Source organism: Penicillium citrinum (genome assembly GCF_028827155.1).
Source record: "Penicillium citrinum strain IBT 23319 chromosome Unknown utg000005l:1.0-1900146.0:1.0-1900348.0, whole genome shotgun sequence".
Classification (NCBI taxonomy): domain Eukaryota; kingdom Fungi; phylum Ascomycota; class Eurotiomycetes; order Eurotiales; family Aspergillaceae; genus Penicillium; species Penicillium citrinum.
Genome location: NW_026622690.1, coordinates 1,198,500 through 1,222,831, shown reverse-complemented (window position 1 = coordinate 1,222,831; position 24,332 = coordinate 1,198,500). Strand labels below are relative to the sequence as shown.

The 24,332-nt window shown below is 47.5% G+C and overlaps 10 protein-coding genes across 10 annotated transcripts; 4 read left to right on the top strand and 6 right to left on the bottom strand.

The window, feature by feature from the left end:
- Positions 1-458: 458 nt before the first annotated feature.
- On the bottom strand, positions 459-2,385 carry N7469_006291 (signal recognition particle subunit SRP68; the record flags this gene model as incomplete). Its single annotated transcript, XM_056645209.1, has 3 exons — positions 459-921; positions 984-2,111; positions 2,195-2,385. 3 exons carry the CDS (start codon positions 2,383-2,385, stop codon positions 459-461), a joined length of 1,782 nt encoding a protein of 593 aa, XP_056500447.1.
- A 508-nt stretch (positions 2,386-2,893) lies between these two features.
- On the top strand, positions 2,894-6,841 carry N7469_006290 (putative translation regulator (Cya5); the record flags this gene model as incomplete). Its single annotated transcript, XM_056645208.1, has 1 exon — positions 2,894-6,841. The coding sequence occupies one exon, from the start codon at positions 2,894-2,896 to the stop codon at positions 6,839-6,841; it is 3,948 nt and encodes a 1,315-aa protein (XP_056500446.1).
- Positions 6,842-7,370: 529 nt separating this feature from the next.
- On the top strand, positions 7,371-10,371 carry N7469_006289 (MCM DNA helicase complex subunit MCM3; the record flags this gene model as incomplete). The annotated part of the gene is made up of 8 exons (XM_056645207.1): positions 7,371-7,440; positions 7,507-7,525; positions 7,586-7,637; positions 7,693-7,739; positions 7,802-7,904; positions 7,976-8,239; positions 8,297-10,272; positions 10,335-10,371. 8 exons carry the CDS (start codon positions 7,371-7,373, stop codon positions 10,369-10,371), a joined length of 2,568 nt encoding a protein of 855 aa, XP_056500445.1.
- Positions 10,372-10,805: 434 nt separating this feature from the next.
- N7469_006288 (Spo7-like protein) lies at positions 10,806-12,191 on the bottom strand (the record flags this gene model as incomplete). Its single annotated transcript, XM_056645206.1, has 1 exon — positions 10,806-12,191. One exon carries the CDS (start codon positions 12,189-12,191, stop codon positions 10,806-10,808), a length of 1,386 nt encoding a protein of 461 aa, XP_056500444.1.
- A 571-nt stretch (positions 12,192-12,762) lies between these two features.
- N7469_006287 (putative alpha/beta hydrolase) lies at positions 12,763-14,580 on the top strand (the record flags this gene model as incomplete). The annotated part of the gene is made up of 2 exons (XM_056645205.1): positions 12,763-12,933; positions 13,039-14,580. The coding sequence occupies 2 exons, from the start codon at positions 12,763-12,765 to the stop codon at positions 14,578-14,580; spliced, it is 1,713 nt and encodes a 570-aa protein (XP_056500443.1).
- A 391-nt stretch (positions 14,581-14,971) lies between these two features.
- On the bottom strand, positions 14,972-16,369 carry N7469_006286 (MCT family MFS transporter; the record flags this gene model as incomplete). Its single annotated transcript, XM_056645204.1, has 4 exons — positions 14,972-15,134; positions 15,198-15,473; positions 15,527-15,632; positions 15,703-16,369. The coding sequence occupies 4 exons, from the start codon at positions 16,367-16,369 to the stop codon at positions 14,972-14,974; spliced, it is 1,212 nt and encodes a 403-aa protein (XP_056500442.1).
- A 742-nt stretch (positions 16,370-17,111) lies between these two features.
- Positions 17,112-18,792, bottom strand: N7469_006285 (amino acid transporter; the record flags this gene model as incomplete). Its single annotated transcript, XM_056645203.1, has 5 exons — positions 17,112-17,528; positions 17,601-17,989; positions 18,052-18,243; positions 18,320-18,581; positions 18,646-18,792. The coding sequence occupies 5 exons, from the start codon at positions 18,790-18,792 to the stop codon at positions 17,112-17,114; spliced, it is 1,407 nt and encodes a 468-aa protein (XP_056500441.1).
- A 787-nt stretch (positions 18,793-19,579) lies between these two features.
- N7469_006284 (FAD-dependent oxidoreductase) lies at positions 19,580-20,695 on the bottom strand (the record flags this gene model as incomplete). Its single annotated transcript, XM_056645202.1, has 3 exons — positions 19,580-20,329; positions 20,388-20,499; positions 20,562-20,695. The coding sequence occupies 3 exons, from the start codon at positions 20,693-20,695 to the stop codon at positions 19,580-19,582; spliced, it is 996 nt and encodes a 331-aa protein (XP_056500440.1).
- An 833-nt stretch (positions 20,696-21,528) lies between these two features.
- Positions 21,529-22,539, top strand: N7469_006283 (proline racemase family protein; the record flags this gene model as incomplete). Its single annotated transcript, XM_056645201.1, has 1 exon — positions 21,529-22,539. The coding sequence occupies one exon, from the start codon at positions 21,529-21,531 to the stop codon at positions 22,537-22,539; it is 1,011 nt and encodes a 336-aa protein (XP_056500439.1).
- Positions 22,540-22,731: 192 nt separating this feature from the next.
- Positions 22,732-23,964, bottom strand: N7469_006282 (uncharacterized protein; the record flags this gene model as incomplete). The annotated part of the gene is made up of 1 exon (XM_056645200.1): positions 22,732-23,964. One exon carries the CDS (start codon positions 23,962-23,964, stop codon positions 22,732-22,734), a length of 1,233 nt encoding a protein of 410 aa, XP_056500438.1.
- Positions 23,965-24,332: the final 368 nt, after the last annotated feature.

Here is a 24,332-nt window from a genome sequence, read left to right as displayed (position 1 = left end):
GTACCGTGTAGATAAGAGTACACGAAGAGATGAATATCAAAATTTCGGAGTATTCGAATTGACATCCACTTTTATGTATACTCCATTAAATTCTGATATAGGTACCATATAATACACAATCTAACATGTTACATACTACACGCTGAATATAATAGCATGTTCTCTTTAGTGAATCGTTCCTCTATATTCCTTTAACTCTGTGCTCATAGTATAGTATATTTCCTCGAGTTATGCACGAGGATAGCGTGATTCGGCTTGCTCGGTCCCGTTAAGGTCACGTGGATGTGACTAATGGACAGCCCTAATTGGCTGGACTATACATATGTACTATTGTATGTACTGTGTACTCCTTACAGTAGAGGAGAAGTATATTGGATGGACAGTCTTGTTTATGCCACAAGAATGTAGCCCTCTCATTTCATCGATTCATGATATAAATTGGTAGTTAATGAATACATTTACCGTCCGAATCCAAACCAACCTCGTCCCTTCTTCTCCTCTGCGGCCGGCACCTCCTCCTGCGCCTCGTGCGGGTAGTCAATGTAGTTCCATGCGACGTCCAAGAACAATGGCTTGACAGGCACCGGCTTCATTTGGGGAGGGTACGGTACAAGGTTACTGAGGTCAGTTCCTTGCTGGAATTGATGGAGACGCTCCACAAGGGGACGCTGTTGGTCGGAGCTGGACTGAGCTTCAAGTCGCTCCAGAGTGACGAGTCCTCGATAATGCGCGACCAGCCCGCGCAACGTGGTCTCCAAAACGCCCGCCTGTTCCCGAGAAACATCCAGACGAGGAGGCCCTTGTGAGGCGGGTGATGTCGATGGTGCCGCAGATGAAGATAGGTCTAACGCTTGGGCGAAGAGAGCAAGTGCTTCAGTGGGTTTACCGAGCACGCCGTGGGATCGTCCAATGGCCAAAGACCTAGTGTGAAATAATGTTAGTGAGCTGCCAGATCGTGAAACATAAATGAGTGATGATCCTACCTCAAAGCCCGGAAATAGCGTCGGTTCGCCTCTAGATCCCGTACAAATGTCGAGTCGGCTGCAACTCCGGGGAGCTCGAGGATGAAGTCTATACTCTGCAGCGTGGAATCATATAACACCACACGCTCGCGGAGCTTGTTGAGCTTTTTTCCATTGCCTCTAACACGCTTAGCATTCTTGCCCTGAGGTGCCAATTCCTCACTAAAGGCAAGACCATCTTGCTCGCCGCACAGCACACGGTTACGTCCGACACGCCAGCCAACCAATTGATAGTTGACAGCGGTCCGGGTGATCTGTAATGACTGCACGCGCTTATCGCCCGGATCCACACCCTCACTAGCAAGGTCATCAAGGGCAGTCTTAGTAGCATCAACCGCATCCTGACTAGCAATGATGACATTGTCGTATGCAGCAGCCTGATCCTTAGCAGAGGCCGATTTACCCTCCCCGACTAACCAAGCGGACAGACGGGCCTCTGCAGCGGAAGCAGCAGCCAAAGCTTGAGAGATGGAAGCGTCGTCCAGAGGAACAGTGCGCGAACGCCATGTCACAGACTCGGGTAGCTTTTGGACCTCACCCTCGGCAGTTCTCCGTGTACCTGCGGCTTCCTCGGCCAGACAAGAAGGGTCCAGCTTTTCCACTTCGGATCGAATAGTCGAGTCAGACGGGAAATATTCAATGGCAAGTGAGGAAGTAGGCTTCGAACGTGGCAGCTTCATTTGGTAAGCTGCATAGCGCAGGCTCGGGTCGACGGTCCCGGTGAGCAAGTCCCGGAAAGCATCCTTCTTGACCTTCTGTCCCAGAGCCGTATAGATGACTCTCGCAATTGCATAGTCATGCAAGCATTGATCCCAACGTCGCTTTTCCAGCCACAATGCACCGGAGATCGTAGCAAAATATGCCCGCGCCTCCAGAATATCGATGTCGCTCGCACCGGAAGCCGATTGTTCGTGCAGTAGCGAGACCAGGTGCTGCGCATATCCTTGAGCTTTGTTCAATCGGGAGATAATATGGCGTCTAGTGGCACCGGTAATACCCTTTGCGTCCGGATCGGCAGAATGTGTCGATTTCATATGCATCGCTTGCGCCCATGCTCGTTCGGACCCCAGAAGCAATAGGTGTACATATCTAGTTTAGGCATTGAAAGTTAGTTTTTGGATTTCATAATTATCTTGAGGATTTCGCAATATTCCCAAATCGATAGAACATACGCCACATTGGCCCCGACATTTTCAGCAGTCACAGCAGGTTTGGCCGTGTACTTGCGGCCTTTGGGAGTGGCCTGGCCCAGCTTCTTGCGAAGTTTGTGTAGCCGGCGAGTGGCGTGCGCCCGATAAGCATTGTAATCGCCTACCAAGAGAAGATCCTCCCGTTCCTTGAAGATAAAATCGGTGATCTCCATGGTGGATAGTCGGCCAGAATTGAAGAATGGAGGGGTTGAGTGATCGGAAGTGTGTCTTGAAGGGGCTTTCCCTCCCCAAGGCGGTACCCGATTCGGCCAACTGAAATGGCCCGGCAATTTCCAACGTCCAATCTTTCCCAAAGGTTTGTTGCTCCCTTCAATTCCCATTCATGAGCTACCCTGCTCGCGGATTTTACCACTTGAGACTGCATTTTCATTGAGAATCTGAAGTCTTGAGCTTTTGAGTCTGCAGACTACGTGCTGTTGTATATCGGGGTCTTTCGAAGGTTCCGTCTTATTTTTCTATTGTATTTTTTTGCGGTACGTATGGCACCATCTCTCAAAACAGCTTGCTTCAACGTTGCGGAGTGAAGTGGGAACAATTGTCAAGATCGTCTTGTCTCTAAACTTTTTTTCGACAGATTTATTCGAAGCGATACGATGCAGTCTGTTGATCAACAACCTCGGTGACTTCAGTGTTATTCCAACACCGCGACGATTGGGGGTGATGTTGGAACGGGCAACCGCCTGTTTCGAGAGCGCAGGACGGCGTTTGTTTCGAGACTCCAATGATGCCATTCGAACACGGAGATCCCTGTGTCGTGATTTCTGGAAACATAGTGCCACCACAGAGGACTTCTCCAATTGGTTTCTCGCCTTCGTACAACCGTCAAGTCAACGTCCGTCCTCCGCTCTCAACCTCGCCTCCCGAAACCAAAATCCATCGGCTCCTGATGGAGGAATTCCATTCCTGGAGTTTTTATACCCCGAAATCACCTCATCTCCTGCGCTGCGTATCTCCCGTCACTCAAGACGATTGGGCCTGCGCCGAAGAAGAAGAACCTTGGTTGGTTTTCCAAGAACCTATGCCTCCGAAGCGGTCCCAAATACGAATGCAGCCCTTCCAGACTCCTCAAGCATATACAGACAAGCTTCTCAAGTTGAATCGGACGATCCAGTTGCCCAGGCCATGATAGATTTGTCACGTATGCTCGGAAAGAAACAAAAGGATTTCGACAAAGCATGGGTTCTTTATCTAGCAGCTGGAAGACCGTCTATTAGTCGCTCCGGCTTGTGTGAATACCTGGCAAGCTCCGGCAAGAGCTCAGATTGGGATCGGGCTTGGCAAGTCTTTGAAGAGATTCCACCAGAAGATCGAACGCCTGACGACTTTTATCACGTTACTCAATCCCAAATCCAACAAGAAAACTCCTCAAGGCTCAGTGAGATAGCTAGGCTAGTCACGACACACGAAATCTCCAAGGCTTGTATTCCCTGGATCTTTGCGCATTTTTGGACAAGTCAATTATGGGCGTCTGCCGTGGAAGCATGGGAGATAGGGTCACACCAGCAACTGGCGGATAACACAAGATCCAACGTCATCTTCTCGTGTGTGAAGGACGACTCGTTTCTTGTGAACGGCATTGAATTTGGAAATTACCTCTCGGATCACCCTGCTGAACAAAATCGATCTTCATTGGATCTCGGACTGATGTTTTTGGAAACCATCTCACGTTCTCCTACGCATCCTGAAAATGCTCCATTGGATGCCCTCTTGGAAATATTGCGAGTATATCACAATCTTGGTCTCTCGAGAATAAGACATTACCGCAGCATCATACATACGCTTCAATCGTCCAAATCTCGCTCTGTCTCTTCCCGGGCAATCGTCTTTTATCGCCGGTTACGCTCGCAATACCCTGACTTCCGACCTCCGTACGCTCTTTTAGAGCGACAATTAGTCACCATGAAATCACGAAACATTTCCAGTGGGATCACATTTTTCTTGGACGAACTCGCGCGTTTTCATCCGCCACCCGGCAAGAAGGCTTACCTCGCTGCCCTGAACTGCTTGGCTCATGCTGGAGATGTCTCCCAGGTTGAATCTATTTTCGATAGGATGCTAGGAGACCACGGCAATCCTTCTGATTGCGCGGCAGCGCTACCTTTGCTTGTTGTCTATGCAGAGAACGGCAATGTCAAGGAAACATACCGACAATTCCAGAGATTAAGCGATGAGTTCAACCTTGAACCAAACATCTTTTGTTGGAACGTGCTCCTTAAAGCTCATGCGAAGAACAATGACTGGGCTAGTGCACGCGAGACTTACAGCCGAATGTTGACTGCTGGCGTGCGACCTGATTCTTATACCTTCGGCACATTGATGGGCATATCAGCGGATCGAGGAGACATCGAAGGCAGTCGTCAACTACTGAGAGAGGCCCGGCAACATCATGTATCCATCACAATGCCGATGCTTGACACGATCATCTCGGTATACTGCAAGAACGGACAGCTAAAATTGGCGGAACAACTTGCAGAGGCTTGTGTAAAGATTCCAATCGAAGGATCATACACTCGAATGTGGAATGCGATTCTCTATCAGTATGCGCGCAGGCTAGACGTTAAATCTTGCTATCGTATCAAGAGACGCATGGAAGCTGCCAATATCAAACCAGACTCCTGGACGTACTCTGCAACGATGCTTGGTCTCGTTCTCATTGGGAGACCTAACAGGGCAAGGGACTATCTCAGAAAACTTCATCAACATCGGTCGATGTACGCTGATGAATACCATTACACTCTTGTTCTGTTCGGATACGTTGAAAAACGCAATAGGGACATGGTGCACATCGTCTTCAAAGAGATTGTGGAGCGTTTCGGCAAAGCTGGGCCATTTTCCAGCTTTTTGTACCTCAGATCGCAGGCCGAGCGTGATCTGGAGATCGCGAAAGAGGCCGGTATCACGAGTGGCGACGAACTCAACCTGAAGCACGCAGAAAAAGCTTTAGCTCAGTACATCGCCAATTCTCATGCCTCGAACCCGAGCTATAAGTTTTGCAGAACCCCAGCTGATGATGCCTCGGTGACTCGGCAGTATGAATATCTCATCAAGCAATATGGGACCCGAGGTGCGATCAGACATGCCCGTGCTCTATACCAGCAATTCCTGGACAATAGGGTCCCTGTAGACACCAAGGGAAACAATGTTGGAATGGTGCCATATCAAGTCCTCACTTCCATGATGGCTGCTCATCTCAATGTCGCAGAATACAAGGAAGCAGAGGAACTATGGAAGCTCGCTTTAGCCGATGCTATCCAGAAGGCTAGTCGTCTTGACTTTGAAATATCTTCCGTTCCCTTCTCTGATTCTGAACCACAGGGCGCAGCTAAGCCCACCGATCGACTGCCTCGGCGCAACTCTACAGGACCGCAAACTTCGACCTCATCCTCTGTGAACGCTTCGGTTCCTCAGAATGAGTCCTCCAAGATCCTACCGACCCAGCGTTTCATTCTGGCGAAACCCTTATCGCTCTATATGCGAGTTCTGGGCTACCAAAATAGGACAAGCAAAATCAACCACGTCGTCGCCGATCTTGAAAAGCTTGGCTTTGCATTGACAACCTTCAATTGGTCGACCTGGGTCCAAATGCTAGCTTCCTCCGACAGTTATAATGATCAGGTCAAAGCTTTCAGAATGTTTGAGGAGAAATTCGCACCCCATTTCCCTGGATGGTACAAACTCTTACGCGGATTCGGAAGGAAATCTAGCGAGATGACGAATACTACTTGGATGCTAGAAGATCCTCGTACAGAGTCGTTCCGCGATGTTTCTGGAAAGAGTACACGAAAGTACTGGATCAATATTGAACCTGATCTCCTGCAACCAACCTATCTCACGATGTCTTTCCTCGCCGCCTCTCTTGACCGTGTCCGTGATAAAACCATTACCCAAGGCAACCTCGAGCTCCAGAAAATCAATACGATTGCCCCCAAGACGGTTCAAATGATTGGTGAAATGCCTTATCAACGAGACAAGCTTCAAGGAGTAATGATTCGACATCGCTCCCAACAGGCCGACAAAGCGCCGAGCCCGAGCGAGCCTTATATCATCCGGGGTGGTGTTCTCAGCAGAGCTGGAAAGCCTACACCTCGGCCTGATATCTTCGTTGACGATGAGACGTTAGAGACACATCAGCCCGACTTCCCCCATCATATTTTTGAGTCAAAGAACCAATTTAGCTCCATTGAAGGATCAGCCGAGCCATCGCTATCAGATGAGGCTCAATTTGACCCTCCATTCAATCCAATGTCGCCTGCAGACCAAATTGACACCGAGGGCCACTTCCGCCACTCCCGCGCCAATCAAAGAAGGCAGCGCAACTTGCGATTTTCCCGAGTTATCGAACGCGAGAAGAAGCGACGCGAGGGTCCAAAGAGACAACGCAAATTGGCAAATGGCCAATCTTTGACTGAGAACGAGCCGTCCGGAGATGAGACTCAGGTGTTCGATGAAAATCGAGATGAAGACTTTGCAACATGGAGCCAACACCAAAAGAATTCGATGGTCGAAGTATCCGTCGATAAAGAGGAATTCCAATCTCAAACTGAGAAAGTGAAGCAGACCACCGAGAATCCGAGTGAGATCCTTGATGAGAGCAAGGCTCGCAAATAGGGAGTCACACTCCCTCGTGTATATTGATTTGTTTAATCAGCCCTTTTGCATATATCCTATCTAGATAGTTCAAATGTACATTAGTTCCCACTCCATTGCTCAATATAACTTTTTTGAAAGATTGAGTCATTGTCAAGATCCTCAACACTCCAAAATTCATACAATATCGCCGTGACATTGGCTTGAGACTATCCTTCTTCCTGCCATTCTTTCCATCAGCCATGCAATGCCATAACATGGCGAAGTGTGTACATTCGTACAGAAACAAATCGCATATTAATGTAAATCTGTTCGCACCGCACAGCGCAGTCTTTAGATGTCAATGATATACTCCGTACATGTCCAACTTCCACTGTGATTGGTCAGCCATCCAGGCGTATTACCTAAGCAACGCGAACGCGTTGGAAAGCGCGTCCCAATTTTGCCTAATTTGGGATAGCGCGGTGGTCGAATTAAAGACCCTCCACAACTTTCCCTCACCTCCTCCTCAACTCGGGCGACCTCCCACATCCAAAGTACCACAACTATCATGGATACTCAATTACGCGATGAGGCCGCGCAGGATCGCGTGCGCGCCGCCAAGGAATTCCTTGACCCCAGTAAGTTTTTCTGTTCTGATGTTATGAAGACTGTTTTCTGACATTGTGTTTTTTTTTTCTTGCTAGCCGATAACCGTGCTCGGAGGTTCGTTAACTCCTGGAACTGAACGGAGGGAATAGAGTGGATTTTGACAATATAATATAGCTACCGAGCCGATATTGTGGTGATGTTAAATCGAGGATCGCGCCGTTTGCTGGTGCGTTGTTTTCAACCCCTTGATGATGTGGGAATCGATTGTTGACAGCTTCCAGGTTGACCTTGATGACCTTCGCCAACATAGCCGAGAGATGGCTGATGGGTAAGATTTAGAATTATCCAAATCGACATGGTTTACTGTGTTCTAATGATATTTTCGATCAGACTCCTAACATCCCCTTTCGAATACACACAATCTTTTGATACGGCCTTGAAAGACGTCGTTAAGCATGTGATGCCGGGAAGGAAAGAGTCGTCAGACGAGACGGTATGTTTGAGACGGATGCATGTATGGACTTGAAAGCGCAAGAGCATTAAACTGATAAGCTCTTTCAATAGCTTTACTACTGTGCCTTCCACGGAGCGTTCGGAGAATTTTCTTGCAACCCCCAAACCTTGGGTTCTCAACACCTGAACCGTATGGTGGCCCTTGAAGGAATTGTGACGAAGTGCTCTCTAGTCCGACCCAAGGTAATTCAGAGTGTTCACTACAGCGAAAAGAAGGATCGTTTCCTTGCCAGGAAATATCGCGACCAAACTATGACCGCCAGTGGTGCCACAAGTTTGAATGTATACCCCCAAGAAGATGATGAGAAAAACCCGGTATGTACAGACCCGACCTGATAGTCGCTGATGGCTTCTAATTGTGCCGATCTCCAGCTCATCACCGAGTATGGATACTCTACCTACATGGACCATCAAACAATCTCTATCCAAGAAATGCCCGAGCGTGCACCGGCCGGTCAACTGCCCCGCAGTGTTGATGTGATCGTCGACGACGACCTGGTCGACTCCGCTAAGCCTGGTGACAGAATTCAACTAGTTGGTATTTATCGCACTCTAGGTAACCGCAATGCTGGCTCTGGATCTTCCACTTTCCGCACCGTTGTCATGGCCAATAACATCATCCAATTGTCATCAAAGTCTGGTGGTGGTGTTGCCCAAGCCACTATTACCGACACCGATGTCCGAAATATCAACAAGATTTCGAAGAAGAAGAATGTATTCGAGCTTTTGTCGCATTCTCTTGCCCCCAGTATCCATGGACACGACTACATCAAGAAGGCTATTTTGTTGATGTTGCTTGGTGGTATGGAGAAAAACTTGGAGAACGGCACTCACCTTCGTGGTGATATAAATATCCTGATGGTCGGTGATCCTTCAACTGCCAAATCTCAGCTGCTTCGTTTCGTGTTGAATACTGCTCCGCTCGCCATTGCTACGACTGGTCGGGGCTCTTCTGGTGTCGGTTTGACTGCGGCTGTCACGTCTGACAAAGAGACGGGCGAGCGCCGCTTGGAAGCCGGTGCAATGGTTCTTGGTGATCGAGGTGTTGTCTGTATTGATGAGTTCGACAAGATGAGTGATGTCGATCGTGTTGCTATTCACGAAGTCATGGAGCAGCAGACTGTAACCATCGCTAAGGCTGGTATCCATACCAGTTTGAATGCCCGATGCAGTGTTTTGGCTGCAGCCAATCCTATCTACGGACAGTACGATCCTCACAAAGACCCTCACAAGAACATTGCTCTCCCCGACTCTCTTCTCTCCCGTTTCGATTTGCTGTTTATCGTGACGGATGACATCGAGGACTCGAAGGACAGAATGGTATCTGAACACGTTCTGCGTATGCATCGTTATCGTCAACCCGGAACTGAAGAGGGTGCTCCAGTCCGTGAGCAACTCAACCAAACCCTTGGTGTTGGTGGCGAAGACCGTGGAGAGAAGAACCAGACCACGGAAGTCTACGAGAAGTTCAATGTCATGCTTCACGGTGGAATGATCAATGCTGCTCGTAACCGGGGCAAGAACAACGTGGAAATCATCAGCATTCCTTTCATTAAGAAGTACATCCAGTACGCCAAGTCTCGAGTCAAGCCTGTTCTCACCAAGGGAGCTGCTGATCATATCATCGCCGTTTACTCTGCCCTGCGCAACGATGAACTACACGGCAACAAACGTCGCACCTCCCCAATTACTCCCCGTACACTAGAGACACTGATCCGTCTCTCAACTGCACACGCCAAGGCACGCCTGTCTAACAGAGTCGATGAGAAAGACGCCAAGCATGCTGAAGCTATAATGCGCTTTGCTATGTTCAAGGAAGTCGAGCAAGACAACCGCACCAAGAGACGCAAGGTGACTACCTTCGACGAAGATTCTTCGGATGATGACAGTGAACCCGAGCTCGGTGATGATGACGATGATACTCCTGCCCGAGGTTCTTCAACAGCTACTCCTCGTCGTGGTACCCGCAGAACCCGGGCTGCACCCAGCTCTGCGATCCCCGAAGATGAGCCGGAAAGTCAAACGATCCGGACACAAACCCAGACGGATTCCCAAATGTCCGTGGCCTCTTCTCAACCTGCCTCGCAACTCTTGCAATCACAGGGCGACGAAACCCAGCCCTCCACGGCTGAGATCACGCCAGCTCGCATGGCTGTCTTCCGCCAGACACTGGGCCCTCTCATGGGTTCCCGAGTCTTTGTTGACGGTGACACGACTAATGTCGATGATATGATCGAAGCTATCAACACAGCTATTCGGGCTTCGCCCAGCCTCGGCGCTGCGCACGTTTTCGCTCGTCCGGAAGCTATTCAGGCTTTGCGCAAGATGAACGATGAGAATCTGCTCATGTGAGTACTCATAAAATACGGCTCACCATGTAATTGACATAGCTAACCAAATTGTGTAACAGGTTCCTGGAGGATGACGACAACGTCTACCGCATTTAAAAGAGGAGGTCTAGCGTCTTTCTCAGCGGTACTCCCGTAAATAATGGGCTGTGCCAATAATTTATGAACATGTTTCTTACTCGCTGCATTGGGATGATATCATTGTTTTCCTTTTTGTCTGGAGTAAGGCGTCGATGCATTGGGGGAACTGGATAGGGAATTAAGTGCTTGAAGACTTGAATATATGGTAGTACAGTTCATATTTGACATCTAAGAAAGACTTGCACTATGCACTTTAGAACGTACTAGTAGGCTTCGAGTCCTCGACGCAATTTGGACTTGAGGGCATGATCGAATGCTCAGAACTCGAAGCATGAGCATTCGTAGTTAATACTTCGGGCCTACTACACTAATGTACTAGTTATAGCCTGCAGGCTCTACAAAATAGGCACCGTTCGAGCAACAAAATATTGAGAAAGGATGGAGTCATAATTCTAGACAGGAGTATTTGTTTCAGGTACAGACGTTGGTATAGTTTCCTGGTCCTTCTCACTCACCAGCACCGAGTCATCAGACGAAAAGGACGGAGTTCGAACACCCTCACGCACCTGCGCCTGAGTAAGAGGCGATAGACCACGGCGCAAGGATTTGGATCCCTTCCGTTTCCTCTGCTGTGGAGTTTGATCTCCACCTGATAATGACGGTGTTGTACTTCCACGCCGAGGTCGACCCGAGGCGGAGGAGCGAGAAGGCGGACGGTCATCAACATCAACGGGGGTAGTACTGCGAGAAGAGTTGCGGGAGTGTGAGGATTCTGAGCGCGTACCTCGACGTACAGAAGGAGTGCGATATTCATGACTGAGTTTGGACGAAATGGATGGCTGATGTTGATGGTGGGAATGAGAACGATGTTTACTTTCAGAATCGAGAGAACGATGCAGTGTCGCAGCCACGAGCCGGCGGCGCCTTGAAGCGCGCCAGTCTAAACCAAAGCGGCCGAGCCAACTGCCCTCGGACTGGGCGAGCTGACGCTCTCGCTCGCGCAGTTGATGGCGCAACTTCGCGCGACGCTCATTCTCGGAACACCAAAAATCCGTTCGATATTGATCCCATTTATCGCGGAACTCCGGGGAGAAAGATTTCGGGAGAAGCAAAAGATGAATGTAATCGCCGCCAGGACTGAGATCCTCTTCGATTAGACCGGATTCACTGTCCGCACCGTTATAATATTGCTGGTAGTGCTGCCGACTACCGCGTTTCTCGTTCGGATGACGTTCGATCAAGTGGAAATTGCCGGTGGGAGAAGGGAAAAAGGGTAAGGTAAAAGGGAAGAGAAATGAGACGTAGGAGAGCAGTTCCTGCCACCAAGGACCTCTAATCACAATGATCTTGGTATTCATAGTGCGAAGACCGCGATTAGCGACGGCGAGCCAGCGCCGTGGCCAACGTATTCCACGCTCCCATTGCCCAGTTCCCCAAACCAACAACGCAGTCACTACACCACCTAATAGAGCAACCTTTTCTCCCATCTCTACCATCCAATAAACGGACCCGCCAACACCTCGGCCATCTTCACGTGGACGAAGGAATAAGGCATAGGCGAAGTAAGCGATCCAACCGGCTAGCAGTAAAAGGAAGAATGTGTTCTGACGACGGCGTTCACGAAGAGCTAGATATTGTGCTCGTAACGAGGCCTCCATAATCAAGAGGTTCAAATAGATCTGAGGAGGTGAGTCTGGTGCGATGGCTAATGGATCTGGTGTTGAGGGTCGTGGCGGGGATGAAGAGCTGGAATTTGTTGAATTCAATGGCTCTGGAGTTGGAGTTCGAACTTCAGGCACAGGAGCACCCTTGACGATTTGATCCAAAGGTGAGGCCATGGTGAAATTGTAGCGAAAGTCGGCCGTGACGGCCCTTTTTTATGGAGGGATTTGCAGGGCGAAGAGAAGAGGAAGACGAAGAAGAAAAGAGCGGAAGGCGAAGGGGCCAACGACATCATCCGCCCACTTTTCGATCTACAACAATCTACTCTTTCTCTCTCTCTCTCTCTCTCCACTCTTCACTTCTTTCTACCTCCTCTTCTCTTTCTCTTCCTTTCCTCAATACTCCGGGCATTTGCTCGCTCTTCGAGTTTTGCTGTGTACCTCCCTATATTGTCAATCAAGACTTGTCTTCCTTTTTTCCTTCGATTAATTAATTGAGTGGAGGCATCTTTGTCGGGGTTAAGCGGCCTCCCCGATTGTCTCCGTGTCCAAACCTCGCCCTCCGTCCATGATTGTCGCGGACCTTCTTCCCATACGAATAATTCGTTCTAATTGTTCAACTCGCTTCACGAACTTCCACAACACAGTTTCATCAACCTCCAGTGTATACAATCCCCGATTTCGGGCGTTGACACCCCACGTCGCATCTCTCGCCACCAATACACCCAAGCACCGCCTAGCTTCTACAATGGCTTCGGGGTCTTTAGACTCGTCTGAGAGGGAGGCTCATGAGCATAGAAACCGTACCTCGGATCAGGAAAACCGATCAGGTACTCCTTACGCTGCGCGCGCGGCTGCTGGCGCGGCAGTAGCCAACTCATTCTTTCCGTTGGGATATCGTGAAGGGTTCAGTCAGTGGGTAAGTGAAGTGTGAAATTGCCTGGAAGTCTACAATATTTGCGCGGACAAGATTCAATGAGGAAGGGGGTTCAGTTAGATTTGCTCTGACCGATACATCTTCTAGTGGGCTCGTCTTCCTGCTGCTGCCGCCGAACATAAAGTCCTTTCCTACCTGCCCTACCTTCAACACCAGCCCCCAACACATTTGCAAACTGGCAACACTGCTGAATATCCAAATGGCACTACACCCAGCAGTCTTCAGTCAGCGGATCACAATCAGCAAGGCGAGATCTCGACGAATTCGCTGAACGACCCATATGGTCCCCGCCGATGGAGCTCAAGCATGGTTGAGCTGAGTGGCAAAGACCGCGCGCTCAACGAATTCTCTGTGGAGAGAGTCGGCGAGGAAGCAGACCAACATCTAGTAATGCTTCATGGATATGGTGCGGGTCTTGGATTCTTCTACAAGAACTTTGAGCCTCTCAGTCGACTTCGAGGCTGGCAATTACACGCGCTGGATATGTTAGGCATGGGTCGTAGTACACGTCCGTCATTCAAAATCAAGGCTAAGGAGCGCGAAGATGCCATTCGCGAAGCTGAAGCATGGTTTATAGACGCACTGGAAGAGTGGCGCATCAAGCGCAAGATTGATCGGTTCACTCTGTTGGGACACAGCCTGGGAGGCTACATGGCTGTTGCTTACGCTCTCAAATACCCTGGCCATCTGAATAAGCTCATCCTTGCCTCTCCAGTCGGTATTCCCGAAGACCCATACGCAGTGACAGCGGGTGTACCCGAGCCCTCTGAGTCCACTCTTGCCAATGAGCTTACTCAGGATCAGAGAGATATCACCGCGGCCGCCGCGGTTCCAGGAAGCGCACCAAAGACGAGCGACGGTAGTTTCATCACAGGAAGAAACCCTGATCCTCAAGTTGCTGCTAATCAACCGCCTCGCCGAAATCTCCCCAAATGGTTTGCCTATCTTTGGGATGCAAACATCTCTCCGTTCAGTTTGGTGCGCTGGACTGGTCCTTTCGGCCCGCGAATTGTGTCTGGCTGGACATCGCGTCGCTTTTCTCACTTGCCAGCTGAAGAGGCTAAGGCCCTTCACGACTATTCATACTCGATCTTCAGTCTTCGTGGGAGTGGAGAATATGCATTGGCCTATATCCTAGCTCCAGGCGCATTTGCTCGCAGCCCGCTGATCCACAGGATACATGGTGTTGGTCGACAATTGATTCAGCCCGGTGCTTCAAACCCCTTCCAATCCGCGGCGTCATCGTCGTGCTCTCTTTTCTCCAAGTCGACTGCCAAACCCGATGTATCTCAAACCGACAGCTCTACCACGCTCTCCGCCCCACCCTCAGATGCAATGACATCGCAAGAACCTCAACGTGAAAAGGGTATTCCGATTGTCTTCATGTACGGTGACCATGACTGGATGGATGTTTCAGGTGGTCATGCAGCTGCAGCTCGTTTGGACGAAGAGAAGTCCCGCGTATTGGCTTCGGCCACCGCAGAAGAGAGAGCTAGTGATCAAGGCTCCTCCAAGGTAGTCGTTATCAAGCGAGCTGGTCATCATCTCTATCTCGATGGCTGGGAAGACTTCAACCGCTTCGTGCTCTCAGAGATGGAGGATGTCAACAACAGGGAACGAGGTTCTTAAGGAGGGACCACAAAAAAGAAAATGAAGAAAAAAAAGAAGAAACATAGCATTGCCTACTTAGACGATCCTCTCTTGCAACTTGCGCGGCAGGAAAAGAGTGGCATTAGCTATCAACGATAGACTACGAATATTTGGCGGAGAGCTAGTCAGATTCCAGGCGTGTACGATGTTGTCTCTCTGAGAGAGTTGGGGCCTTTTGGTTGGTGTATAAATCTCCTACTAGTACTTACATATTGCACATTAGACATACAGTTGAGCAGATAGCTTTATTTTAATACCTCTCTTTTCCAAGTATATTACCCAGTACGCTACCTAGATTTTCTTTCAAGAACTTTGAACTGCAGGTCATAGTAGTGTCCGGGCTGATCTTGCGAATGTGATATTGTACATATCAAACCTTTGTTCGCCATTTCCAATTCCACTTCAAGCACGACCAGCGTGCAATAGTGAAGTTCACTAGGGCTAATCCGAATATGCCCCCGAGGACTGCAGCAAGTCGTGTTGGGCCCGCGACCTGAAGTAGTTCTCCAGCAATGGGAATACCAACTAGGGTTCTAGATATAGATTATCAGCAAAGTAACTCTGACCTTGAGTAATGAGATTTAATGGTATCTTACCCAAAACTGCTCACGAAGTAGCATGTCCCAAGCCACTGTCCATACTCTTCAACCTTGCACACTCTCCCAACACACACAGGGGTTATGCTTAGGAAACTCCCCGTGCCAAGGCCAAGAATGAATGAAAAAGGATACAAAACCCCAATGTATCGACCAAATGGCACCCAGAGAACAAAAATGCAGATCGTGGTAAAGGCTATGACGATTGTCATCGTATTGAAGGCCCCGAAGTGATCAGATGTCAAGCCTGCTAGTAATCGTCCCACGGCGGACCCTCTATAGGAAAGTATTAGTGTCACTCAGTCTATTTCATAGGATTGTTCACATACGTATTCAACACAACCAACAAATAAGTCCCTGTACCAGAACTGAACCCTTGTGATACTGCATAGGAAGGTATCAAACCCAAGGACGCGAAAAGAACTATCTCACTGACTGTAGGTAAAACAATGAATTAGCCTTTTGATTGGAGAGAAAAACAAAAGAAAGGAGAAAAAAAACCCACAAAATGCCCCTGCTGTCGTCCACACGAATCTTGAATCCGAGAAACATTTCATATCAATTGTACCCTTTCTCAACTTCGCCGGAAGTCGACCTCTAACACAAAGATCTCCAATAGTAAGAAGAAAGACAAAGATAAATCCCATAATACGAAGAGCCCATTCCCACCCCAATTTATCAATGACATGTCTTAAAATAATCGGAAAGATAATACCACCAATACTAGCACCAGACATTGCAATACCAGTCGCCAGACCTCGACGTTTATGAAACCAGTGTGATATAGAAGCCATTGTAGGCGTCGAGATCATAGAACTACTAGCTCCACCAAGAATACTCATGCAAAGCATGAACTGGTAGTATTCCTTGCATTGAGCAAGTAGGAAGAATGATAGGATGTAGAGCACAGATCCGATGAGAATAATCCAGCGAGGGCCGTACCTGTCAAACATTGGTCCAATTTGGATACCAAGCATGAGATTCAAAAATACGAATACTGACGGAACCCAACCGACTACACTCGAGGAATATTCTTTCAACTGGTGTGTTTCCCAGTATGATTGGAGGACTCCCACCGAGCTCATCATGCCGAATGTACAAATCAGCATTCCAAATGCGCCGAAGACGACTAGCCAGGCTTTAAGCCCCCCCCTCTGGATATTTGTCTTCATTGTCGTCGTCAATTGCTTCAGGAGGCAGAGTTACTTCTGGTGGTGTCGATGTTGATTGTGGTTGTCTTTCAATAGACATTCTATGTCGTGTTATCTCTGAAGTGAGTCGTATACGGTTTCAAAGGCAATAACTTAGTGATATAGAGGATTGGTAAATAGTAAATCTTTGGTGACAGCAGAAGATCTTTTAACTTTGGAATAAAGTACAATTACAGCAGCTCACAAAAAGAACACAAGCGGCAGGTGATTGGCATAAATGGCCGAACGGCGTATCAAAATGGGCCCTCGGCCTATCCACTGCCGTGAAAATATTTTAGCTACTCGAGTAGTCTGTGGAACTTTCTGAAAGTGTGGAGTTTCCCGGTGATTCATTCTATGCCGCCGCGGAGAACTCCATGCGGAGTGAAGCAACATATCCAACTATGAATCCCATGACTGCTCTTTCATGGTTTCTGAATGGAATGAATGCATGGATTAGGTACATAGCTAGTGTTCTGAAAATTAGGTATTTTCAATAAGGTCTGTAATGATACCGATATTGGAGCAAGTTGATGAATTTCATCTCCATGTGGATCTATAAGAGCGACGATGATTGGCTCAGTCGCAAGTTTATCCAATTTGGTAAACTAGAAATAAATCCCGAACAGAACAATGAACGATTGAAAAGAAACCCAAATATACATTCCAGCTCTAGAGGTAGGATCACAGCTAGTCTGCTTCAAGTCATATCACTGTCACAACTCTAGTTGTCATTGTTGGCGCAAGACCACGCAGAAGAGCCGCCGCTCTTCTCATAAGAATTTTTGATGGTTACAATCGATGCATATGTTCCACCAATGGTCAGAAGGAAACCAGAAAGAATCATGAAGATGCACCATGCAACTTTCAAGCACCACCCCATGGATTTATCGCGCTTGCCAGGTCCCCAGTTATCATATAGCCACATACAACCCATAGGTTGAAAGCATAGGGATGTTGCCAGCAGAGCCCCAACAAGTGATACAAGATCACTAAACACAGGAATACTGCTTGCAACAATATACGCAATTGTGACTATACTGAAGGTAGATCCTAACCAAGTCACCCAGTGAATCATGGTTTGTCCAGCGAGATGTCTCGTTCCACGAAGGATGCGAACGAAGACGTGTTTAGCAGGTAACTTCGATGAAGATCGTTAGCTATGCAAAAATACACTGACACCAAATAAAAATCAATGAGTATCAGAACCCACATGAAGTAAAAGGGTAACAGAAGCACATAACCCTGGCAAGGCGAAGCCATAACTGACTTTCTTGATTAAAACACCCGCCGAACCGAGCGCGGGTGATGCAACATGAGATCCGCAGTAATAGTATACAACTGTTCCGACCACGATGTAGATAACGGTAACCATAATCTGACAGATCCATAAGGCTCGATTATAAAGGTGCGGGTCTCGCATCTCGGACACAACGTTGAAAAAGCCGGGCGTTCCGGCATAAGTCAAACAGACGGTTGATATGGCAGCCATAGCCTCAACGAAATTGGGGTTACCAATGACTTTGTAATCAGACGGGGGAACAACACCGTTAATAGCTGGAGGATGGCCTTGGACTCCGACGGCGATGGTTACAGTGAATACTATCGTAATACAGTTAGAATGTGATATATCGCTAGACTCGAGCGTAATAGTAGTAGCATACCTGCAACGATGATACACACAGCCCCTATCCAGGCCACCCAACTTATTCGGGCGAGAGTTTGTATACTAGAAAATGTAAATGCAATTATGGCAGCAACTGCAACGAAAACGGCCGTGCAAGTGGCGTGGTCAGATAGAGCATTGAATGAGATTGAGATGCTCAGAAGACCAGAGCCTCCAGAGAAGATCCAATCTTAAACAGAGAACAGAGATTCAGTTTAGCTGAATTGTATCCACGAATTTCGGTATGAAAGTTAAGGGGTACTCACACAAAGTATACATAGCGCCAAATAATTCATATCCAACTCTACCAAACAGCATTTTCCCGACATCATCAATTCCATAAACGCTGGGATGGCGTAATTTGAAGACGCCAATCATCCAATTGGACCATGTTGTCATCCCAGCTATCACGATAACTATGATTATACCTGGTACTACTCCAAGTGTATCAAACACTTTAGGCATTGCAAGAACACCAAGGCCAATTTGAGTCTTTATCATCAAAGCCGTCGTGCCCATCCAACTCACCTGAATCATGTTTTAGCCTGGTACTATAAAAAATTGTTTAGAGGACAGTAGACTTGACACTCACATCTCTGTAGTTAGTATCTCCTTCTTGGATCTCTCCAAAGACAGCATCTTGGTTGATGGGTTTGGTATCAAATACCTCCCCAGTCTGTGACTGAGTCGGCTCTATAGTATTTTCGGGATCTTGATCGGGATGCATCTTTTTACCCATGATGAGAGGCTTCTTTCAATTTATTTCAGGGATATAGAGATTATATGACTCGAGGCTACCAAGCAAATAGATATTTGTTACTTTGGGGTGTGTCGCTAATTATCTAGAACCGAGTAGTCCCCATATTCTACTCCATTGCGTCTAGCGTTATCCACCAGCAGAACCCGGGGTGCGGGGAGATAAGAAATGAAGAAACTTCTTCCGGGGCATATTTTCATGATTCGTTGATTATTGCAATTTCCTTTAGTAAGGTAGGCAGAAGTCATGCTTTGTGGCGATATCATTGTCATTCGGTAGGCTTCAGTTGTTGAGTGTTGGGGGATGGCATCAAATGTTCAAGTCCTCCCGGCGGCTATCTCGAGTCTGGCTGAGCTAGGGTATATACCCTATGAATTGGACCCCACGATTGGCCAAATGGAAGACAAATGGCATCTAATCTGCGCCAAGGGAATGATGTGAAATGATCTTGGGCAAGTTGTTCCGTGTTCAATTGATATCGGCTTTCGTTGTTCTGGAGCTGTGATTCAGGGCTAATGCCATACTGTGGGTTGGCCCATTTTGACTTTAAGTTGTTACCTTGGTCCTTGCTCAATAGTGAGCTTGAAGCAATCCACGACTTGTCCATAACCTATCTAGCCCACATACCCAGACTCAGTAGACGAATAGTATTCGTTGATATATAGCTCCTACTTGATCACTACATTTTGATTGAGATAAACCAATGTACTACTTAGTGTATAGGTACTAGTCGAATGATTTTGGTATATAGCTAATGATAGAAAGTAGATTAAAGACGACTCCTCGGGGTTCGATCTTTGCTGGAAACCGAATCCATCAGCTCTTTCACCTTCAACGCCACTCCATAGCTGAAAATGTAACCAAGACCCGCGAATCCATAGGCATGCACTGTGTCGCCATCAGTCTCCAATCTATATCCCCCTTTTCTTCCAGGCCGGAAGGCGACAATGTCTTTCTGTACGTCCTTTCCCAGATCAACGGGACCAATGCCTCCACCAGTCAGTGCATTTACACGTCGAAGGATATCCCCACGCAAGTCAACGTCCACTTTGCGATCTGTGCTCCCAGGTTGACTCACACCCCCGATAATAGCACCATTGGTAAACATTCGAGGAATCACATAGGTGTAATGTGAGCCCTGATGCATCTTCAGCTCTTCGAAATCGGTCTTGACGAACATGGTTTGTCCGCGAATACCTTCCACGGCTTTATCATTGGCAAGTTCATAGGCTCCAAGTCCAGATGCATGGACAATGAATTTGGCACCGGTAATCCTTTTAGCTTCATCGATAGAGCTCAGTGTTTTCCGGATAAATCTGACTCCGCGAGCTTCTAGCTGTTTTTGAATCCAAGAAAGAAGATACTCGGGATTAATAGTCATAGAGGTGTATGTAAAACCAATTTTGGCCCCGCTTGGAAGTTTTTCTCTAGGAATCAAACGATAGCGTGGTACCATAGTCTTATACCAAATGCTTGAATCATCGTCGCGGTCATCATAGTATTCAGTCGCTTTTACGACCTAAATTGGGTTATTAAAACAACTCATTGATTGACGCTCAACTCTTATTTTGACTTACTTGAACGCCACTCGTAGGATCCCTGTGAGCTAGGGCCCAAAAGTATTTGAAGTTCTCTGTCTGGAGAGAATGACCTCCAACATCAGGATGAGGGAAGATCGACACTCCAGCCCTAGACATCCAACTCATCAGCAAACAAGCAATTTCAGAAGATTCGATTACCGGGGTACTTACCATGGACTTGCCCAGTCTTGTGAATCGTCACCGGGGAGATCGCGTGCTATAATAGTCACTTTGTAGCCAGCATCAGTGAGGGTTAAGGCGGAAAGAAGCCCAATAATGCCTGAACCGATGATTCCAACTTCCATTCTGATATTGCAGTTAACAATGACCTGTGGAGACTTTTCCTTTCTTCAAGAAAGAGGTTTATAGAGAAGCTATTTACATAGATAGGGGTTGGACTCTTGGGATGGGCCCATTCCATTCTGAATTCAAAGAACGGAACTACTTTCCCCTGGATACTTCACGTGTTGGCATTTTCCCCGCAATTCGCCGGAACGACCTTCACGATAATCCTTGAATAATTCTCATATTAGATATGCTATCTATTTTGCGTGAATGATTACACTAATAAATGAGTACTTACTATCTGGCCGATTGCTTGATTTTAAGTGGATCTCAGAGCTAGACTGGTATTTTGCTTATGCCTTTAAACTTGGAGTTGAAGTATAAACCCGCCGTTCTATTGTTGATTAGGGCTAGCAAGCGAAAAGACAGCTCTCTAACAACCTAGTCCTATTAAATAGTACCCGCTAACTCACACTACTAATTATCAGCTGTGTTGCATTTGAACTTAACAAGTTCTCCTCTACTAATACGTCGAGCAGCCCCTCCAGGCTGTCAATCAGGAAAGAGTTTCCGAAATACCCAAAATACGTATCGGCCGGTCTCCGAGTAGACATCTACTATTCCATGTGGAATATAAATACTATTACTGATATATTTTCTGAAAAAGCTTGATGCATGTACTTCCGCAGGTGAAGGCGCTGGGTGATTGTTTACCCAGCTACGTCGCATATATCTACTTGTAATAGGTATTCTTCATTGAGATTCAAGTCGGCCAAGGATTGCCGATTTCGATAATCTCAAGAAGGAGGAACATAATCGATTAAGAGACTCGGGATACTCGAAAATATATAACATGCATTCAAAACGCGGACTATCAATTGTCTCATCCCACTGCGAGGGAGAAGCTGGCGATGTCATTGTCGGTGGTATACTCGATCTTCCCGCCAAAACGATGCATCAGAAACTATCCCGGTACATAAAAGAATATGACGATTTACGCCGTCTTTTACTTCATGAGCCCAGAGGAAGACCAGAAATGAGTGGAATGGTCATTGTTCCACCTTGTGATCCTCGCGCTGATGCTGGCTTCTTGATCATGGCACCGGGTGACTGGGTTCCAATGTCCGGATCCAATACTATATGCACGACTACAGTTCTACTGGAGACAGGGATGGTTCCAATGAAGGAACCCTTTACCGAACTAAAATTGGATACCGCTGCGGGCTTAATTACTGCAATGGCAGAGTGCGAGAATGGTCAATGCAAATCCGTGGCTTTCGATAATGTTCCGGCATTCGTCTATGCCCTCGACATGGAGGTTGATGTCCCTGGAGTCGGGAAAATTTCTGTTGACATTGCATACGGAGGTCAATGGTATGTCATTGCACAGGCTAAAGATTTGAATGCCGTTGTCGACACCTCGCATGGGGATCAACTTATCAGCCTTGGAAAACGAGTGAAGGAGGCGGTGCTAGCTCAGTGCATGCCCACGCATCCGGAGAATTCCTCTATTTGTGGTGTTAATAACATTGTGATAAGCCAGCCATTGGTTATTCAAGATGGGAGGATATCATTGAGACATACAGTCATCGTCACTCCTGGGCGACTAGATCGGAGTCCCTGTGGCACGGGAAGCTCATCCCGACTTGCTGTATTGCACGCCAGGGGACTGATAGGTGTTGGAGAGAGTGTTACTTTCCAAAGTATTATCGACACTCAATTTGTTGGCCGCATACGAGGTCTTGATAGAGTGGGGGATTATGAGGCAGTTCTGCCCAACATCCGAGGTAGGGCTTGGATAACAGGGGAGAAGCAGCTTCGTCTTGATCCAGATGATCCTTTCCCAACTGGCTTCTTAATCTAGTCCACTAAGTTTAGCATGGTACACAGTAGTGCTAAAATAATCATGCATATGTTCAATTACTATAGCCTCAAACTTCCCAACTTGTTCCTGGCAATTAATCACCAGTGAAAAATCATCGCTCGAAAAGACAACCGATTTTGTCTCAGTAAGTGCGAGTAGATTCATGAAGTCCCAAGTAATTTCTCGACTGTTTCAACCCAGCCATTCGTTGTTTGTGCCCGGTTTCGCATTGTACCCTGATATGGTTTTTCTGCGGTTTCTGATGCTTGTGGGATAATGCGACATAAGTCGCGTTGACTGAATAGTCACGGGGTTTTTATCATCAGGTGTTTTTGTTCCAGGCGTAGTATAACCACTCCAATTCGGGCTTTCTCTTGTCTCTAGTGGAGATACATAGTGACTTTCAGGCCGTGGTAGGGCGAAGTAGCCTCCATCAAATGAATTAGACATACCACTACCAGTGTTATTTGCTGGCATAGTCCGTGATGACCACAATGTAGAATAGGGCTGCGGTGTCATGAACGGAGCCAGTCTCGATGCTGACGGTGACACGGCATGGTCGGAATAATTTGGTAGGCTAACCGACATTCCATTCGCAGTCTTGTGCTCCGATATAGAGAGCGAAGATGTTGTGTGCGAACGATGGTGATGTCTTGAGCCGTGGTGGGTCTGTGTTTGATGGAAACGAGGTGATTTGATGGGAATGAATCCATGGGATATGCTGGCCCTGGGTGAGAATGATCCATATTTTGTTGGGCTGGCTACATTAGAGCTGGATCCCCATGTTATGATTTGGGATGGAAGCTCGAGTCGATTGTTTAGAGACAACCATGCACGCTCATCTTCATCAATCATGTCTGAATGGGTGTCGCCTGTGGCACTTTGGTCTGGCGAAGATCCTACGGGGCTCACTAGCCTTTCATAAGGAGATTTTGGTCCATTTTTGGATCGTGGCCGATCGGGACAGGACCTCCATCCTCCAACGCCTTCAAAGTCTCGTCGCTCGTCACCACTGACAGGGAGACCGAAACCTGTCGGCAGATGATGAGCCTCAGCCATGTTTCGAGCGTAGATATTTTTCGATTTCTTAGATGATTCATCTTGAGCCTCGACAATCGACCAGGATGAAAGAGAGTCCTGGCTCTTGCGGGACCGAATCAGGCCATATGCTGAGTTTCGCCTCGAATTACCCGCTGCTGGCGTGGGAGGCTCGGATGGTACAAAAGTCAAGAGAGATGAATTGACTAATGGAAGAGTAAAGAAGCTAACCGTGAACTCATAGAGGAGCTCGAAATATATCACGGAAAGACGTACAAATAAGGTGAACAAGGCGAAAACGACGGTGATCCAGGCTGAGATGATAAGTGGTAAACAAATCAGACCTAATACTGGTAGCGCCAGTAACGTCGTCAGCAGGGTACCCATTAAGAAAGAGATAATAGCATTGTCGAATGCGAGAAGAGGAAAAGAAGAAAGGCCAACTTGGTCGAGTGACAATCCACTCGGTCCGAATGTGCTCCTTTGATGTTTTGAAACGCGGAGAAATGCATGTGATGCCTTACATCATCCGGGGAAGCGCTTGGCATGATTCCAGCTAGGACGATTTGAAAATATAATTGGATTGTTAGAACATCAGATATGAAGTGAAGAATGTGTTGGATTTTGATCGATTAATGAATAAGGATCCTATAGTGCTTATTATTACGAAGTTAGATGTTAACGGAATATTATCTTCTGGACAATATGCTGTCTAGAGTAAGAGTAATCAGTCCCTTTCAGCCTATACCGGGGGT